This window comes from Oreochromis niloticus, linkage group LG5 (assembly GCF_001858045.2).
Source record: "Oreochromis niloticus isolate F11D_XX linkage group LG5, O_niloticus_UMD_NMBU, whole genome shotgun sequence".
Taxonomy (NCBI): Eukaryota; Metazoa; Chordata; class Actinopteri; order Cichliformes; family Cichlidae; genus Oreochromis; species Oreochromis niloticus.
In genome coordinates this window covers 28,203,624-28,223,529 of record NC_031970.2, presented here as the reverse complement: position 1 = coordinate 28,223,529, position 19,906 = coordinate 28,203,624, and the positions used below count along the sequence as shown (strand labels likewise).

General features: G+C 42.0%; 1 protein-coding gene and 1 long non-coding RNA gene across 12 annotated transcripts in view; both read right to left on the bottom strand.

Moving 5' to 3' along the window:
• celf4 (CUGBP, Elav-like family member 4) overlaps positions 1–19,906 on the bottom strand; it is a 95,664-nt gene that overhangs the window by 25,140 nt on the left and 50,618 nt on the right. For all 11 annotated transcript variants that reach the window (XM_025907408.1, XM_025907407.1, XM_019355084.2 and 8 more), the window contains exon 3: positions 620–668. In XM_025907408.1, the coding sequence (XP_025763193.1) occupies positions 620–668 (49 nt within the window). The remainder of the gene's footprint in view (positions 1–619; positions 669–19,906) is intronic.
• Positions 6,211–7,791, bottom strand: LOC112846953 (uncharacterized). Its single transcript, XR_003220180.1, has 2 exons — positions 7,260–7,791; positions 6,211–6,954 (listed from the first exon to the last, which is right to left on the bottom strand). It is a non-coding gene; the product is annotated as an uncharacterized LOC112846953 (long non-coding RNA).

The window sequence follows — 19,906 nt, the reverse complement described above, 5'->3', positions numbered from 1 at the left end:
TGAAAACTCTGAAAGACTTCAGCCAAAATTGGTCAGACTGCATCAATCTTGTCTTGTACAGTCCATTGATTGATGTCAGGAGCAGGTCACTACTTGTCTAGACATAGAAAATTCGCTTTAAGCAGCCTTAGCTGTCAATATGGCGCGCTGCACACAAAATACCAGACCGGAATTCACTTTCATTCACACAGACCTGTCATTTAAATTTTCAGTTCATTTGGCTGACACGAGCTTGTGACATTAGTCAAATTGGGTTTGCTTTGTTTGCCTTGGTGTTTGACAAACAAAGTAACCTGTTTCTCCCTCGAAAATGACAGGTCATGCGTATCTCCGTGTATGCATACGCGTTTGTACATGCATCAGTGCATATGATGAGACTCAAGGAAAGGAGCTAGAGGCTACACTGGCCAGGAAGAGCGCCGTTTACATAATGTGTTCTGAAAACTGGAGGGTCTGGCTGGGCCGCGCTGTCAGCCCGCGTCGAGGTACGGGGCATCGTTTAAAAGGACAGATAATGGTGAGGCTGATACGCGCAGGCAACATGCTTGAAGGGCTAGAACAAAGAATGGAAGTGGAGGGAAGAGAGGGAAAATAGGCAACAAAGAGGGGCGTACAGTACCTCCTCGACTCTCACTGTCTGCTGGCTTCACCTGGATCGGTCTGTTCATCTGTGACATAGAAAGAAGAAAGCAGGAGACAAAGAACCCAGTTAGCATCATGTAATGGCACATGCTTTTACCCCCCACCCCCGACCTTCCCCCCCTCCTAAAAAAACTTTTTTAGAATCACTCAGCCAAAATTGAGGGTAAAATGTATTGAAAATCTCCAAAGCTGCAGCACTTACAGCCATTGGGGGAATAGCTGGTTGGGAATATGGGTTGGAAATATTATTTGATCTGAGATGAAAGGAGAGAGAAGGGTTGGAAAGGGGGATAAGCAGAGGGATGAAGGGAAAGATAGAAAGAGGGGATGATAGAGGAAAGGTAACACCGGGTCAGCAGAGCTACTGCAAATGTGTCTGTCTCTAGAGGCTTGATGTGCCACCACAATATTATCAATGTGGGCTTTGTGTCTTTATGTGGATACATATGCACGTACAGCGCAGCCAAAACATACAGTACATATTGTACAGTGAGACTGTATCTTACTGGGTTTTCAGACTCCTAAGCCTCACTGCAAATTGTTCTTGCGCAGTCTTCTTTTAGCCTCACACACCAGTACACGCGCGCGCACGCACACACACACACACACACACACACACACACACACACATGCTGTCCCCCACTGAGACCTTTCCACACTGTGTCCGCCGAGGCCCTCCTTTCATTTCACTCCTGCCTGTCAAAATTTTCCTCTCCGCCTCGCCACCCTGCTAAACGCTCGCCACCAATCAATTTTTAATAATGCCAATCGCCATGCTGCCAGGAGGAATAGAAGGGAAGGGGGAGACGAAAGGAGAAGAGAGGAGAAGACAGGAGAAGAAAAGGAGAGGAGAGGAGAAGATGGGGAATGTGAAGGATGAAAGGGAGAAGGGAAAGGTCAAGGTTCTGTGTGATGCAGAATCAGTGTTTTGCAAAATGTCATTAAAATCTTTTCTTTTGAATTTGCTGATACAGTCATCACCCTTATGAATCTGCAAGCTTTCAGATGATTCCCCAAAAGGCAAAAAACTTTGAGCACGAGGACACGAGGACGTGGCGCAAACACAATTAATGCTCGGACCTTCACCCTTTTCTGGCGCTTTTCAGCTGCTAATATTAAATCACATCATTCCCCACAACACTTGAGTTACCCATTCCCTCATCTCCCTCGTCTCCTCCCTCTCTTTGACAGCCAAGAGAACCCTGCTAATGTTTTTAATGTGCTGTGATGCATTATTTATCAGACTGGCTGTTGATATGGAAAAAGGACGAGAGGGGATAAAGAAAATGGGGAATGGAAAAAAAAGGGAGTTAAAAATGAGTAAAAAGCGAGAGTACAGTCTTGTGAAAAAAAGTTTTCACAAGACTTCACAGGACTCTGTGCAATCCTGTGCAAAACTAAGTACACCCAGCCACACACTGCTAATCAATTGACCGACAAAGTGTGAGCACCTCTAAAATGCCACAAGCTTCCCTGGAGTTGCTGGCTCAGCAAATTCAAACCAGGGTCAGATTATGCACCAAGAGCTATATTTCAGGCTCTACAGGCCTCAGAAACATGATGCTAAAATGAACAAGTATGGGCTACCAGAAATCTTTTCTTTCTATAAAGGACATGCCAGTACAGCTAAGGTTTGCAAAGCTGCAACCGAACAAACCACAAGACTTCTTGAATAATGTCCTTTGGACAGACAAGACTAAAGTTGAGATGTTTGGTAATGCACAGTGCAACGCTTTGCAAAAACCAACTACAGCAACTGTCAAGCACGGCAGTGGAGAGGTCATGATGTGGCCTTGTTCCGAACACACAGGACTTGAATACTTTGCAGTCACTGAGTCGGCCACAAATGCCTCTGCATACCAGAATATTTTAGAGTTAAATTTGAGGCCATCTATCCAACAGCTAAAGATTGGCCGAAAATGGGGCATGCAACAGGACAATAATTTCAAACACAGCAACAGCCTCCAACATAATGGGTGAAAAAGAAAAGAAAGGTGTTGCAATGGTCCAGACCTCAAACTGATTGAAATGCTCTGGCGGGACCTTAAGAGAGGTCCAAAATGTCTCCACAATGATGTGAGAGTGATAAATTCATGGAGAAAACAATTACTCAAAATTATTGCTGCTAAATGTGGCTCTACCAGTTACTCATCAGGGTGTACTTAGTTGTTTTTTTTACACGATTGCATGGATCCCCATGAAAACTTTCTTTTCACATGACCGTATGTGAATCAAAAAAGTGTTAGGTAAACAACTGATCACAGGAAAGGTGAGATCACACTGGGTGAGAAAAGTAAAAAAAACTAAATGAAAAAAGTGAAAAAAGGGTGGCGATGGGAGGAATAAATGTAGTGATGAAAGAGGGAAGTGGGATCAGGAAGAAGAGTAGGGGGAGAGGGAATTAGGAAAACAGGACATAGGGGAAGAAGAAGATATAGATCAGAGTATGGGACAAGGTCAGCTCAATGCTCCCGAGGGGGGTGGGAGGGTGGGGGTAGAAGCCTGCATACATATGAGCACTTTTACTATGACCCATACAAATGGTGTGACCTCAAGCTTATCTAATTGTGTTCTACCTCAACTAGTTCTTTATGCAAGTGTCAGCGTTAACCTGCATGTTATATGATAACACTGACCCACTGAGAGTTTATTTAATTACGCAGGTCTTTATTTAAGTCTTCACTTGGAGTTTAGAGAAGCTACAAAAAACTATTTGGGGATGGCGATGGCAACAATATACAGTATGTGATATATATGTAATCTCTTATATGTAATAACATATAAAAGGCTAGATTTTATTAAAACAATAATTCCTCACTCTTAACATGCAAAATTGTGTGAACCCGGATGAATTGGTGAATCCCTTAAATCGTCATTGCCACTTGAGCACCAGCACGCGAAATGTCTGCTCATAAATTTTTAGATACCGTTCAAAATAATGTTAAGTGGTTAAACCATTATTTTCTTTTTGTCACTGAGGGCTGAGTGCTGTTTCATGGGCTCTCTATCAGTGGTTTCCATTACTCCAGGCCCATAAACTGCTTCAAGGTCAGCTTTATCATCCTGCTCATAATAGGGTGAGTTAGCACCAGCCCACTGGACAACTGATCCCAAAACAGTTGTTAAACCCACACGCTGACTTGCACGGATAGCTCCCCTCGGATGTCTGTGGTAGTGCTAGCTAAAGCCAGATGGCAGCATTGAGCAGAAGAAGCTCTCTTTAGCCTAATACCAGTGAAAAATCTCATTTACACAAAAGAGGCTAAAATCCATACATGCATACATATATATACACACAGACATGAAATAAGAGTGGCTAAGCTCACATGACTAGACATGCTTATCCACACAAGTCTGGCGTGTACACAGAACATGCAACAGCACAAAATAGGCCTATGCATCCAAGCGTGCACGGATAGGGATATAAATAAGTGTAGGTATGCACAATAGATATGTAAATGTAGCCTTGTGAGTCAACATGTGCAGTGCCTAAACTGGCTCATCTCACAGCACGCGCGCCTAATACCCTGTTTGTAGATCGCTTTCTCTCCTCAGCCTTGTAAGTGTGGTCGCCTGTTCGTCCTTACATATGCCTTAAAAAAAAAACCCAGTGAATCACACACACACATGCTAAGCTCCATTCTTGCTGAAAGTCCACCTCAGCAGACTTGTGTTGAGAGTGGCCTTGGTGTGTACCACATGATCGACAGCTCAAGAGAACTGCAGCTACACAAATGCACGGGGGCGCGCACACTCACACACATTCTTGCTACACTCCTCTGTTGATTATGTAACTCAATGACAGTGCTCTGCCTCAGTGCTGCCATAGATTCCCTGTTAACTAGAAGCTGAGGGAATACATGGTCTGCATGCAGTCTGTGCTCTACCAAACTGGTGAGTCATTCTTCTGAATCAGTGTGGCATGGCTTGAATGTCTAGCAAGGCCCACAAGATTAGCTCCAAGCAGTGTGGGACTCAAGCTTTGCCTTATTGGATTCTCCTCTGAAATGGGACAAAACTGAAGTCCTTGATCTGAGTTTTGCTGCTTACAGTATTGATTTCACTGCGTGCAAAGCACAAAAATGAAGTTATAAGAACAATATTATGATGACAACTCTACGGGATTTCTTTTCGCTGAATTTCTTTATAATACCTTGTTATGTCAGATGCACTTCAAATACAGGTTATTACAAGTTGCTCAAGGCAAGGCCAGCATCACAAGCCACACACACACACACACACACACACACACACACGCACACACACACACACACACACACACACAATAATGCATGCACACAGAGCTACATTAATACACAACACTCGCACGGACACGAAAGTCCACAGTCACTCACACTCCCATCACTCTGTGAAAAAGAATATTGAAAGTATGCTTTACGAAACTCGGGAGAGGAGGTAGGATTTTCTCATTTTCACCCTCGTCTAGCAGATGTGTTTTTGAGAGAGAGTAGAGCAGTGCAGGCCAGGTCATTTCATTATCACAGTGAGAAAGCACTCCATGAAACTCTCCCAGGGAAGCAAGGAAGGCTGCTCGTAATATTCCTCCCTTACTATTGTCAAAACTTGCTCTATTTTACATTTTACAGTTGAAGGCCTTTTTCTTTTTACATTCCAATTGCTTTCGTTTTGTCTTTATCCCATTTGAATGCTGAGATGTTTGGGGTTCTTTTGCTCTCTGCTCATACATATATTTACTGGTTCTTAAGTGTGGTACACATAAAAGCATCTACAAAAAAAAAAAATAGAGAGAACTGCTCCAAATGTTAAAATTATCTGCAGGAGCAATGTCGCTGAGTGCAACTGTAACCAAATGCTGGTATTCATGTCAAATGTACCACTGGCACTCGACCTGGACCTGCTTTCCAAAGTATCTCAGCATGCATAACACTCATCTTGGGATGGAAACGCGCCAATGGAAACATTAGCTGAACAAATATGGTTATAACCCTGAGATGCTTTTGGGAAACTGGGCTGTCGATGGCGAGAAAAATCCACTCTCAATGGCAAGATTAGCTTGACTAGAACCATTAAGCAGGTGTATATTAGATTTTACATGTGATCACAACCTATTTTAAAAGCAACATTGAAGATTTGACATAAATTAAGCTTCTATAGTATATGAATTTTTTTCCTAAGTCACAAGAATGTTTTATAAGTAGGGATGGGTACCGGTGTCCGGTGCCATGATGGCACCGGTTCTGACATAAACGGTAGTAACCAGACCGAAAAGCAGCGCACATTTCGGTGCTTTTTTTTTCCTGAGCCAATTCTAGCCAATCATTTTACGTTTCTGAGGATAGTAGGCGGGGCCAGGTACATACCTTCTTTTAGAGCAGAGCTACAGATTAAAAATGCCCAAGGCGAAGCGATCAAAAGTCTGGCTGTACTTCACAGCAAAAGATGCAAACTCAGCAGCATGCAACAAGTGCTTTAAGGTGATACTGTGTGTAACACTTCTGGAGTCGTTACAGTACACTAGGACCAGTTAGGTTCGGCTACTAGAGTAGTAATGAGTGTAGTGTGTGATAAAGACCACAGACCAGAAAATACGTTTAAATTGCCGGCTTATTATTTTGGAAAAGACAGAGATAATAGACAGTTATAGACACGTTACATAAAACATTCAAATTCACATTTAAGGAAAACAAGATATTTTCTTTCCCTTTTAGTTCAGTAATTTCTGTTAATTTATCCTATTTATTTCAAAACCTTTTATTTGGCTTTAAAAGGATGTTATTTTCAACCTAGGTTATTGTGTTATTCATTTCAAGTTCTAAGTTCAAGTTTATCCTTTGATCTATTTGCATTAACACTGTGTTAGTTTAAATCGAGTTTAGTTCTTTTAAGCCCAAGATTTAATTTAATCTTGGTCTAAGTTCACCTTTAAATTTCAACCATTCCTTATTTTGTTTTAACCCAACAAAATTATTTACATTTCCATTAACACCATTACAGCATTAAAATTGGTTGTCCAAAATAAATTACAAAACATGTAAAAACTGAAAACAATTCAGCAAAAGGCTGAACAAATCCCTTAAACAAACAAACAAAAGAAAATTGTCTCTGAATGATTATCCAGTGCGTTGAAAGTCCACTGTTCTTTTGCAGAGGTGTATGGATTAATCCTACCAGTTTTTTAGTGAAAGAGTTCAACGTCCAGCAGGGGGCGGTTTTCCTTTTTCCTGCTCGGTACAGTTCAATGGGTCCCTGGGTGGCTCGCCATCTTGTTTCTCGCTCAGCGGATCAAACTCCGATTCTAGTTCGGCATTTCCCGATCCAAACCTTAATGGCCTACCATAACAACAAAGCAATATGCATAAACATTTGAAAATAACACACGGGTAGCCCTTAAATAACAGTAAAAGTCCGTTTTTTCCAGCTTATTTAGCCGTAAATGAGGTGACGCCAATATGGCGCGCTGAAACACCGTCAAAGGCCTTTGAACTACAGCCTGTGTGTCGGTTAAGCACCAATCCACCGTTTTTTAACATAAAACAACATAAATCTGCTACCTTGACTCTCCATTTGCATGAAATGGGCAATATAATACAACAAAACATTTCTTGCATGAAATAAAATACAATTTCTGAACTCACCAAGTCCCGTTCGGTTACGTTCACAACGTCACCAAGGCAAAGACAGGTCGGAAAAAAAAAAAATATTCTCCAGAGTACAACAATGGCTTTATGTAGACTTCTGGCTTGTTTTTTAATATTTTTTTCACTCGTTTAGGCAGCAGCTCCGCAAGAACTGTCTGCATTTCTCCCTCTCCAGCTTCAAAAAGAAGGAACAACCCGCTTGGGTGTGGCTATCACAGGAGTCACGCTGCAGCGTACCCTTTCACAATAAGAGTCTGAACACATATTTTAGCCATTTTACCTTAATTAACATAAAAACACCATAAATTAGCAAGTTTTTTAACCTTTTAACATGTTTTTAAACACAAATGAAATCTTATACCATGAATTATATCATTGCTGATGTTTTTAATGAATTTTCTTAACCATTATGTTCTATTTATTGACTATTTATCACCTGTAATATATTTCTTAAGACTGTTTTTACTAACAGGCTTTTATTTATTGACAACTATGTTAACCAGGGTTACATGTGCAAAGGAGGTAACACCTCAAATCTGATGAAACACCTGGCAATGCATAGCGGGCTTTTTTAAAGCCGAGAAATGCGCCGTGTTTGATAGCTTGCTGCGAGACCTCACACCGTGCACATCTACTGCGGGTGTGGTGCCTGTTAGCGGACCTGGAGTTAGCAACATCCCCCAAGAACCCGAAGAGTAGAGTCCTGGCCCCTAGCCCTGTCAGCGTAGCAGAAATGATGACGGATGATGATGGCAGCAGCAACCGTTCTCCTCTGCGTGAGTAGCTTCATGTTGTTCGTGTGTAATTAACGTTGAGTACGCTAACCACGTTATTACATTAATGCATGTAAGGTGAACTAGCAAAACCGTCGTAGTTACATGCGGCTGTCTTCTTGTTTGATGGCAGATACTCCCTTCACCCTGGCCAAAAAGGCTAAAATGACCAAAGAAAAAGGGGAAAACAGCTAAACATGAGAGGTTTTTGGACAAAGTTTGTGTTTTTTCCATTGTTTAAGCACTGCTTCCAGCCAAGAGTGAGACCATATATGCCCTATAGCTGCAGAAAAGGCTAACATTGTTATCTTTTTACAAAAAAAACAGCTAAACATGAGGTTTTTGGACCAATTTTGTGTTCTCCATTCTTTAAGCACCGGTTTGAGCACCGTTTAAGCAACGGCACTGTTTCAAAAGTACCGGTTTGGCACCTGCTGGGTCTGTTCCCACAAACCCGCTAATTCTAGAGACTTATTCATCATGAAAGAAAACAAGACAGTCAGCGATCGATCGATTACTTGCGCAAGGGAGGCCTGTCTGTGTCCAGCACGAAAATGACCCCGACGATGGCCTCCTCCTGCTGCCTTTTATTGAGAGACAGTTCACACAGCAAAGCAACGCCCACATGGTTCTAAGACAAGGCTTTGTATGTATATGTGTGAACTTCTGTATGTAAGTAAGAATGTGTGTGTGTGTTGGGGGTGTGTTTGTGTGACCTCCTGATGACCAAAAGGGTCATAAAAGCAGGAAGCTTACAACACAAGAAACAGATCTTTCAGATACGATGTATCTACAATAAAACCTCCCCCAACACAAAGTGGTTAGAGGTGTTCAGGATCAAAGGAATGGCTTTGATAATACTGCTTGAAATGAGACTGTACAAATTTAAGAAACACAATGGCAACATTCAACAATTAGACCTAACAGCACCGGTATCGGATAAAACCTAAACGATACCCATCCCTATTTATAATACTGAAACAAAATCTCACGCAGTTACCACTGCTTCAGGTGACGACTGAAACTGGCCTTTGCTTGTCACAGCATCAGATGTGGTAGTTACAAGCCATGCAGTCACAAACTGAATAGCTATATTTGCAAGTGCCTGAACTAATCTGTGCAACAAATGTTTTACCAGTGTCATGTAGCAGGATGAGCTGGACAATGTGTAAAGTAAATGTTAACAAATGCTTGAATTTAATAACTCCTGGAGGTAACAGAAAGAACCACCATCAGAATTTTACTACAGCTGCTGTTAGAGGGATTTTAGGGCATGCCTCCCTTAAAGTTGTTTGAGTTCATTAATATTTCATGTATGTCTTGAGTGCACATTCCTCTTCGGGTCATGCTACGGCACCTTAGTTTGGTTAAGGTCAGGACTCTGACTTTTTCACCCCAAAACCAGATTTTCCTGCCTTTTCAACCATTCTGTTGTTGAATTTTCTTGTGAGCTCTAGATCGGTGTAGCGTTTTATCAGTCAGCCTCTCCTAAGCTTTAGGTCACTGATTGCTGCCCTGATATTTTCCTGTGTAATCTCAGCTTTTTCAATTTTCTTTCTTTCTTTGTTTCTTTTTTATTGTTTTGAATTCAAGACTCTGAAGCAGGAAAGCAGCTGAAACAATGACGATCCCTCCACCATGCTTCACAGATGGGATGGCATTTTAGTGTTGGTGTGCAGTGCCTATTTTGTCATCTCAGCAGACAAGTTCCCTTTTCATAACTCCTTTACCCTATTAAAGGAAAACATATATACGCTGCAATTCACTGTAATTTTTAAAATCATTCTTGTCCTCTTGTCAGAACTGTGGCACTTTTTCAAATTCTTCAGTCAGTATTTAGCCATGTCAAACTAAATTCTGTTACAAATACATATTTGGAGATCACAAAGTTACATATGGGACATTATTAAGCTCACTTGAACAATCACCTCTATGTAAAAGAAAAATCTGTGTGAACTAAAAAAAAAAAGTTCTTCTAGATGTAAATTTGGCAGGAGTTTTTTTAAAACATGGTCATTGATTTCTTGAGTAAAATGAGCTACTTTCTATAGAGCCAATCTAAACTCAACTCATCCAGAATAACTACCTCAGAAGTAATATACAATGATATTAGTTTGGCAATTTCTCTCGGGGCTTCACAACCTACAGAAGGGGGACCATAAATTCTAACAGCAAAATGGTCACTACCTCCAGAGCAGATGTCAACAGCAATATATTCAAAAGTCTTACGCAGCGAAACAGCAGAACAGGACCACCCTGCAAGGAGTCTTTGACATTAACCAGTGCTCCACCTCTTTTAGATTTCCTGTCACTACAAAAGATCGTGCAATGCTCTTATAGGTATTTTGATATCTGTGACTCTGTTATCTAGCCGAGCTACGAATCAGGCAAAAATCTCAGGGTGGCATTTATGTATCAAGATGTTAACAAAGTCGACTTTTTTAAAAAAAAGTGCTCCTAATATTTAAATGTAATAATAGAATGCTTTGACTTGACTTAAAATCAAGCCGGGACCTGATTTGAGTGGAGATAGTTGTAGTAAAGATGTGTCGTATCTCAGGAGGCTGCGTGTTGATCTTTACAAGATCATACTAGACATTTGTCAGACACAATACTGTTACCAACAAACAACAGCCACCATGATGTTCTACTAGTTCCTGAAATGCCAGAAATGCAGTGTGACTTGATGTTGCCCCAGGCTCCAGTTCTACCGGGGCACAAAAGCATGCCTTGCACCCTCAGTTGGAACTGAATAATAACAAAGGCGTATCACAGACAGGCGGGGGTATTACAGTAATGTATAGTTTTTGTTATTGCTCTTTAATTCATTAAAAGCAGCTGCAGACATATATAAATGGTTGTAATCTGTTTTTGGCAGGTACCTTTTTGGGTGTCCACACCCGAACTCATTTCAGATGGATCCTAAGTCATTTTGTACTGGAACCAGGCCTGCCTTGGTTTGACAAGAACCTTTAGGTCTATTCTATAGTAGTGTTGATAACGGCTTATAAATTGATGAATGTTTAAATCTCACTTGGCTTCCTCTCAGGTTTAATCTCCACTAATGTCTACACATCTCACTGAGTATTTTTCCTCTCCCCCCCCCAACCACCACTGTAGTTCTTCATTCTGACATACGGCCAAACATTAAACCTCTCTTTTGAAGTGAAACATATTGCAGCAAGATCAGGGTCTGTGTGTGAGGGTAAAGAGGGCTATAAAGCAAAACATCACAATCGCTTCCCTTTTGTTGCATTGTCTTCTTCTTTATCCCCTTTCATCTTTACAGACAAACGGAGATGGGCAATCTGTTTCGCGTCAGATCAAGAACGAGAAGAGAATTTCCTGACAACAGCACAGCCTGGCCCAGTTGTTTGGGGTGGGATTGAGTAGCATGCTGCAGTCAGCCGGAGTGGACAGGAACAAAATAAATATTAAGAGAGAGAAAGGGGGGGAAAAAGGCATCCAGATGAATTATGAATTACTGGCACAGACTGTACTTTATGTGGCTGTTACACCGCAGCGCTAAGGTAGCTAGTAGAACGACAACGTGGCTGCAGTATGCACTATGGCCCCCCAAAAAAGACTGATCAGTATTTCTTTATGTTCAAAATTCTGTAAGATCACGAAGCAGCTTGCTTTCTCTGAAGAATAACATACATGCACAGTGTTTGTAGGGCTAGGTTTTGAGCTGCAGCTGAAATAGGTTTAATGTCTGGTGGTGAAAGATGTATTTGAATGGAGGAAAGTTAAATTCGCCAACGTCCCTTGCAAAATCATCCTAAACAAATGCAAATTTAATATAAAGCTGCCTCTCTATCTGAACTGAGAAATCCCTCTAAAGCCACTACATAAATGAAAAATACCGCCACCTTCTTCCCCCTGCCTGTTTCTATATGCTGCTGCTTGCTCTGTGGTGCTGCTGTCCCAGTAGTGTCTACGGAGATCACTACGTCTCCACAAAGGCAGATGAAAGGGAAACACCCAGAGATCACAAAAGAAGGCAAGCCTCCCCGTCCGACCCTCTGATCACCCGGTGATTCCTTCATCAACACGGCTTTTAAACACCGTTCAAGCATGCACGGAACATGAAGACAGAGGATGATAGACAGGCACACACACGCAAGTCGTACACAAGCATCCAAATCAAATCACACCCTCGAGCACGGAGCATCATTCTCGACCTTGGGAATAACGTGTGTGTCAAAATAATGACGACTCAAAAGGTCCACTCGGTGTATTTATGCTGAACTTCCATGCAGATGCATCCTTTCCTGGTTAAAGACAATTTCTTTCAAACTGCCTTTGAAAATTCTTTCCCCAACTTTCTGACGACCTGTTGTCAAAAAAAAAAAAAAACTAGTTACAAAACACAGACATTTTTAAAAGCTGCAAGTTATCGCACACCCCCACTCCTCCTCCTCCTCCACTCCTTTTTCTGTTTTGCCCGCAGTTGGTTGAGAGCAGCGATGCTTTTTCTCACATCCATTGTTTGATCCATTTCACACCAGCCCACCTCTTCTTTTTATCTCCTCCTGTTTTCTCTTTCTTTCACTGGCAAGCAGCCTGAATGCTGGCAGTAGTGGGAAGGCTCTGGAGCAATTTTGAATGAGAGGTTAAAATGAAAATGTAGTTCTCTCTCTGTTTTTCTTTCTATTCTTGTTCTTATTATTCCCCCCTCATTCTTCTCCCTCCTCTTCTCTTGTATGAATTTGTTTGCCGAATAGAGTAAATGAGTGTTAAAATGTATTTTTTCCCCGCAGCAAGTTAATGCATGAAAACAGTGTTTTCCCCTCATTTCCTCCACGTTTTTTCAGTGCTCCAACCTGGATAAGAATCTATGTGGAATGAGAGCAGACAGGGTTTATGCTTCCCGCGAACACTTTAATAGGAATCGACAGTTGAGAATTCTGTTGTCACAGCGTAACAGGATAGAAAAAGCACATCATCTGCACCCCCAAATGATTTTGCCCTGTCAGAACCTGTTATGGCTCCACACTCTCCTGTGACATGCACTCGTACATGAGCTACGCCCCGACTCACTAAAGACTCACGCGAATGAGATGCGCTCCCAAATGATATATCATATGTCAAAATCTTCTATTTTAAGTTTACATAAATGTTTCATTTGTTTCTTTAAGGCACAAAGCATCACAGCTGACTCGGAAGATCTTTTTTTAAGAGCCCTGAGCACAGGTTGATTATCACACTACAGCTTGATTCATCACAGAAAGAGGCATCACTAATAGAACAGTGCCAGGGTGGGAAACAAAAAGCCTGCAGAGCACGCACACACCTTTTGTGAGTTATATAATTAGACATACAGCACCTTGGCAATCAACAACTCTGATGTTGCCATAGGGACAATAGCTTTGCCTATAAAAAGAATGGATCTATATGTGGAGGTGGTTGAGGGCGGAGGTGCAGAGTGAGGCAGCAAGAGAAAGAAAGGAGAAGACGCGGAGAATGAAGAAAGAAAAAAGTGTGAGAAAATTGGTGCGAGAGAAGCGAAGGTGTTGCCGAGGTGCGGAGCAGCTCTCGGTGCATGTGTGAGTTTGTGCGCGTGGTGCACCTGCATGCGTGTGATTAGGAGCGTTCAAAGCTCGTGCGTGCATGTGTGTGTGTGTGTGCACGCGCACCTGTGTGTATGTGCTGCTGTTCTTGTGTATGAAAGTGTGCAGGAAGGGAGAAGAAAAAAAAAACAACAAGGACAAAATGTGATAGAGTTGGTAAGTAAGTGAGAGAAAGAAAAGAAAAGAGCTAACTACAGAAATTGTAGAGGACAATTTTCAGCCTCTCTCTCGCTCTCTCTCCCCCTCTAAGCTTGCTGCATTGCTAAGGCTTTGCAGCATATAGTGAAGATTAGGCCAGATGAGAAAGCCATAAATTCTACTTTTCTCTTTCCAGAGGTGAACATAAATCATGGCTGGTACTGGCATGCCATAACTGGGTTTTTGCTTTTCACTTATCTAATGAATAAAATAAAATAAAAATAAGCGTGCGGGCTGTCATTGTCTGAACCGAGCAGACTGCCTTCACTTGCGTCCCTCCACAGTTTTTTTAGTCCTCCTCTCCAGCCATCACCGAGGTACAGAGACGATGAGTGGGTTTCCCATAATTGCTGCGGGAGCACTGTATTCATGAGCTGAATATCGCTGGACTGTGTGTGTGCACGCGTGTGTGCGTGAGTGAAATGCGTGCGAGTGAGAAGAAGAGAGTGAGAGCTGACTTAAAAAGCCCCGTGCATATGAAAGACACCTTACAGCATATGCAAATGTAAATATAGACACAAATAGCAGCATGGGCAAACACACCATCGTTGCGGCTCGGGAAGGAAATGCAACCTCTCTCGTGTTCAAGTAGACTGAAAAGCCTGCACACGCACACTCACACAGACATGGAAACACACACGGCTTCTGTCTCATAAGGTTAGAGGGGTTAGGAGACGGTGTTGTAATGAGCTGTCACTCAAAATAGCCAGCTTTTTTGTCCTGGAAAACCCCCAGAAGGGGGGTGGGGGTGGGGGGCAGAGTAAAAGCTGTGTAAAAGTTTTGAAAAATGCATGATGTAAGGAAAAATGAGTTGGTGATACTGATTTTTTCCCCCTCCTGTCTTAATCTAAATGAGTTTGATGAGCTTAATGCCATGACACTGTAGCAGCTTAAGGAATATGGTTTCCATCTAGCACTGAGTGCTCTGACTGCAGACAGAAAAATATAAAACTAGAGTCCTTGGGAAGATTTAAAGGAATAGACACTGGCATTTTGAAGTTATGAAGTCATTACTGAAGGATTTGCCAACAAACAGAAGACGCTTTAAAGAAGCTGCCCAAAAACATACAAAACATAACATGTTGATTGGAAGCATTTGTTGGGTGGATTTCATCAGCGATGGCCGGCGGATAGTGGAGAAATGCTTCTGTCTTACTCTTCTAAGACAGACAGAAAAAAGCATCTCACAACTTTTCACTGTTGCTTCTATCAGCTGTAACTGTTTCTGCCAGACCAAAAACAACACTGCACTAACATGGACATAATAAAATCCAAGTCTGGAGACAACTTTGACCACAGGGATGACTCTATCTCCCCTGTCTTAATGGTAACAGTACATTGTTAGCAACAGAAAAAGTACATTTATGTTAAAAAAAAAAAATTGTAATGGCTATATATAAATATTCTGTATTTTATAAGCCAATTAAAAAAAATTATTCCAGGCCATTTTAAATGAAATACATCTTTTCTTTTTTCTCCCTTTGACATGACTGAAAGCACCGTGATTCTTCAAATCATGACTATCCTGTGTCTATGTTAACATGGCCTCAATGCTTCCCTGAATGGAGAGAAACAGGGGCTAGTAGGGGATGTGAATGATGCTAGTATAAATAAAAAAGGCAGAGGGAAATTGCATGGAGGTATCATTCACGGGTGCATTGTCCATCTAAAACCCTGTAAAGCCTATTATGTAATGTGTAACCTCTGTACTCCTTCATACTCTCCAAACGCTGGACTGCCCTTAAATGCCGGGAGGGTTTCAAAGGATTCAGAGAAATAAATGGCAGCTTGTCTCTCATGTGCACGCATGCACACACACACACACACTCCTTAGCTGCATACTTCCATCAAATAATCACTAATTCCGTGCTCCCCGGCTGATTAAATATAGAAAAGCCAGGAAGAGAGGAAGACGAGCGAAAGAGAAAGAGTGTTGGGAACAGAGCAGTGTGAGGGAGAAGAGAGGAGTTAAGAGTGGAGGAGGAGGAGGATGAGAAAGAAGGGAGTGATACAGTCAAATCTGCCTCTTAGGCTCCGCCAAAGAAACAACAGGGAGTTTTTCAGTAAGACAGCTCTGTTGGCTCCAAGCTAAGCCCAGGTGGGCGATGTGAATGTTCTCTCACTCCCACTCACTTACTAGTCAAAAATATGCACATGCACATGACTGAATGCAGTATAAAGTACACACAAGTGCTCACAAACAATGATGCAGGCCTGTATGTTTCATGCAACTCACAGGTCTGCCTACATTCATACACACATGCTAACAGAGTCAAGCATCCATGACTTTAGAGGGCATTACGCTGACTTAACGTAACTAATAACCAACATAACTTCACCCTTACCTTAAAACACACCTCCATCTCTAACATGTCTCCTGTAAATTGACTATGTGACTAAGTTCGAGAAATACCCGAGACCACAGACTCACAAACAAAAGCACAAACACACACAGAAAGAAATCTTCAAGGATGTAACAGCCAATGTGTCAGTCTGTCTTTGTTTTTCACACGCACATTTATTCCCACATTCACATTGATAGTTTTCACTTTTCAGTGGCCTGTAAAATTATCAAAGGCTCACTCTGTGTAATCCTGAAAACACGCAAAGAGACAAAGATGAAACGAAGGAAAGATGGAACGGTGGCTATGCCACCCCACTTGCTTTCCAACACCAAGTTCGTTCCAGAGGGAAGTGAGAGAGAGGGGAAAAGAGGGGAATACATTTCATTATTAATGAAGGAAAAGTTCGTTCAAACTGAACCTGTAAAGTATCTCCAGCTGCCTTTCTCTTCAAACATGGGGAGGCAGGGAGAGGGGGAGGTGGTGGAAAACCTGAATAAGGTAGTGGAAAACATTAGTGAGCAACATGAAAAAATTTGTTTCCTCCATTTTTGTTGCAGTTTGGTTAATTTAATTTATGAATATTTATTGTCTTAGTTTTAATTTTTACCCATCCAAACCGAAGGACAAAGTAGTCATTAAAGGCATTGTGAGTAGCGCCAGTGACACGTAAGGTCTTTAATGCGCGATATGAAGTGCAATAACACAAACCTAGCTGAATTACAAAATACAAAATGCAGCATTGCTTAGTTCTGCTACTGCGTGTTTCTCCGGTAGATAATTTTATACAGATATTAATTCATTATTGTGTTTTGTGTAGGTTGTTCAACAAATTGTTTCTTCCCGCTTTACTTTCCTAAGGAAACTACTGAAATGGTAATCTGTGACATGCTAGAATAGAGTGGCTGAAGCACAAGTAAAGAAAGACTACAAGGTAAGCAACCTGAATTTGTAATGTCAGTTAGCAAACGATACAGCTGCTGTCTGCCATTATAAACTACTCTCATACCAAAACCAGCTGAGTGTAGCAAAATGATTGACGTGGTGGGACACGGTGTGATGGATGTGTTTATTTTTATTTATGGATTTTATTTGCTAAGGAAGATTATGTCAGTTTTCCTCCACAGTTAAAGAGAATTAATGTAACCATTCCCCCTCATGCACATCATCACTTATGTGCTCTTTTAGCAGAGGAGCTCCTGTTCACATGCCGAGCTCCCTTGGTGTTAATTTCAGCCCTATGCTTTGATGTACTTTGTAGGAATGGTGCCAAAACACAGCAGTTTCTCATATTTATCTCATCATTTGAAACAGACGCCCCTTACCCGCAACACACACACACATATGCATACATATTGACACACACCCTCAACTCTAAATGTGGAACCAAATGACCAAAGGAACTTTATTTAGTACACACTGAACTTAACATGCAAACATGTGTACAACAGATATACTTAAGTCGGTGATCTGTCCACTTCTAGGGTGCTTTTGCCTCTATTGCATCATGTAAATTCAGCTAAAAAAAAAAATAAAATAAAAGTAGAGCTTTCCAGTCTCTGAGAAAGCAAGTTGTCAGATTGGATATGTGCAGTATGAATGCATTTTGTGAAAGAGAGAGAAGATCGATTCAGTGTGAATCACTGAGGTGCATTTTAATGAAATGCAAAATAACATCTCTATATAAAAGAGACAAGCAGGAGAGCTCTTTGCATGCTGTGGCTGTGAGTGCTAAGATCAAGAGTTACATCTCCAGCATGTTATGGGACCCCTTCCAATTGTAAGCCCTCCACCTTCCACATCCAACTTCCCTTGGGATATCCCATACGTCAGGAGTAATGTTTTACGTTGTATGAGCTAAAGTTAAAGCTCTTATGCAACTCTGCAGTGGAGCGGCCTTTATTTTCATTACCTGTCAGGGTGGGTATTATGTCATTCTTATGACAGCGCTGGCCAATATGTCAGCCTCTTTAGGCTGAGTGCATCCATCTGTGTTACTATATATCTGACTGTAATATCTTCCTGGCTGTTGGCCAGCTGAATCTTGGTCTGCCAGAGTTGCTACTGTATCTCACAGCGCTTCTCCTGCTCTCTCCTCTATCCTCACCACCCCCATGGACCTAAAAATATTGGACTTAGTGATAGGAAGGCAGATGCTCCAGCCAACTTTTTACACCCTTAAAATCTATGAAGAGAACTGACCATTTGTACACTTCCAAGAATTTCTGTGAGGACGCGAATCCAAATCTATAACTAAATGCACGAGTTTGTACTTCCAGTAGCTGCAAAGGCGTTTTGCAAGAAGAAATCTATAGATATTCAAGTGAACACCCTTATGGACTGGTGCCTGGGAATGCTGAGGCAGAATGACTGATTTCAGGCGATAGTTTCTCCCCTGCAGAGTTAAGAGGGCCCACTGGCCCTTGGGAGCAGCCTGTCACAACTAGAGAAACTCCTGCTGGGGCCACTCTGTTGAGGTTTTCAGCCAGTTCCCAGGGGGTCCCCTCCACCACTTACCCGTTGAAATAAAAATCAATGGCTTAATGATCCAAAACAGGAAACAGAATAGGAAAAAAGAAAGTCCCTTAAACAACAAAATGTCTTTTGGCAAGGGACATTCTGTCCTGGGCCTTCATTTGTTTGTTTGTGTTGAAAGAAATTTGCTGGGATGGTAAGTGAGTGTATGTGTGTGTGTGTGTGTGTGTGTGTACATGCACCAGCAGCTTTGAGAGAGTGAGCTTACCCTAGCTTAGTGGCACAAAACATATTGATTTATTGATTGCCTGTTTCACCCCCTCGCCATCTCTCCCCCCCCCCCCTCTGTCTTTCTCTCTCTCGCCCTCTCTCGCTGCCTGTTATAGAGGCTCCGGGGACTTTAGACCGCAGTGGGAACTGAAAAAGGGATGTGAGTTTAGGAGAGATGGAAGAGGAAAGAGAGTCAGGGAAGGAGAGAAAGACACTGAAAGCCAGGGAGGAGTATCCCATTTGAGGGTTGATCCGGCGGCCTTTTAACCAAGGCCCCTACATCATTCAGATTTATGAACTAAGGTCATGACCAAATCAAAACCTTGACCTATCTGTGAGGATGTCGATTTATAAGCACCTTGTAGTGGGGAGTGGTGGGGACTTGGCAGGAGCTAGTATTCTCCTTGGCCCTGCTTTCCTATGGAGAGAGCTGGATCAGGGCTAGAGGAGAGGCTGGCTGTAATTTGTGATTAGCAGACAGGTTGTGCTTTATCATATACTAGTCACAGCTGATGCAACTCAGTGTATTTTTTTTCTTAAAGTCGCTGTCAAATACCATATACAGTAATATGTGCTGTCTCTCTATAAGCAGAGCATGGTGGAGCAAGTCATGTTGTAACCATCCATGCTATGGCTGTCTCTGTCAAGATCTGCAAGTTCCCATTAACTGATACTTTTAGATGAGTGGCCTTAAACACCCTTTAACCAACTAAACATTGCCACAAAGTGTCACTGACACGTAACATAACACTTAATGGGGGCATATCTGCAATGATTACAATGGCAACATGGCAGCAAGCACAGTGAGTAGCTTACAGAAAACACATGTCACCATCGATTTGCACTGTGCCCCCTCCAGTTGCTTATGACTCTGGGGGATGCTTATGACAAGTATCCCCCCATGTTAGTGCAATGTCCCTTCCTAAACCTAGCCTCTCCATAAATTATGGACGGGATGAAATACGAGTCATGCAGCCCTTCGTTTCCCCCTCCCAGGGAGACCCAGCACAAAG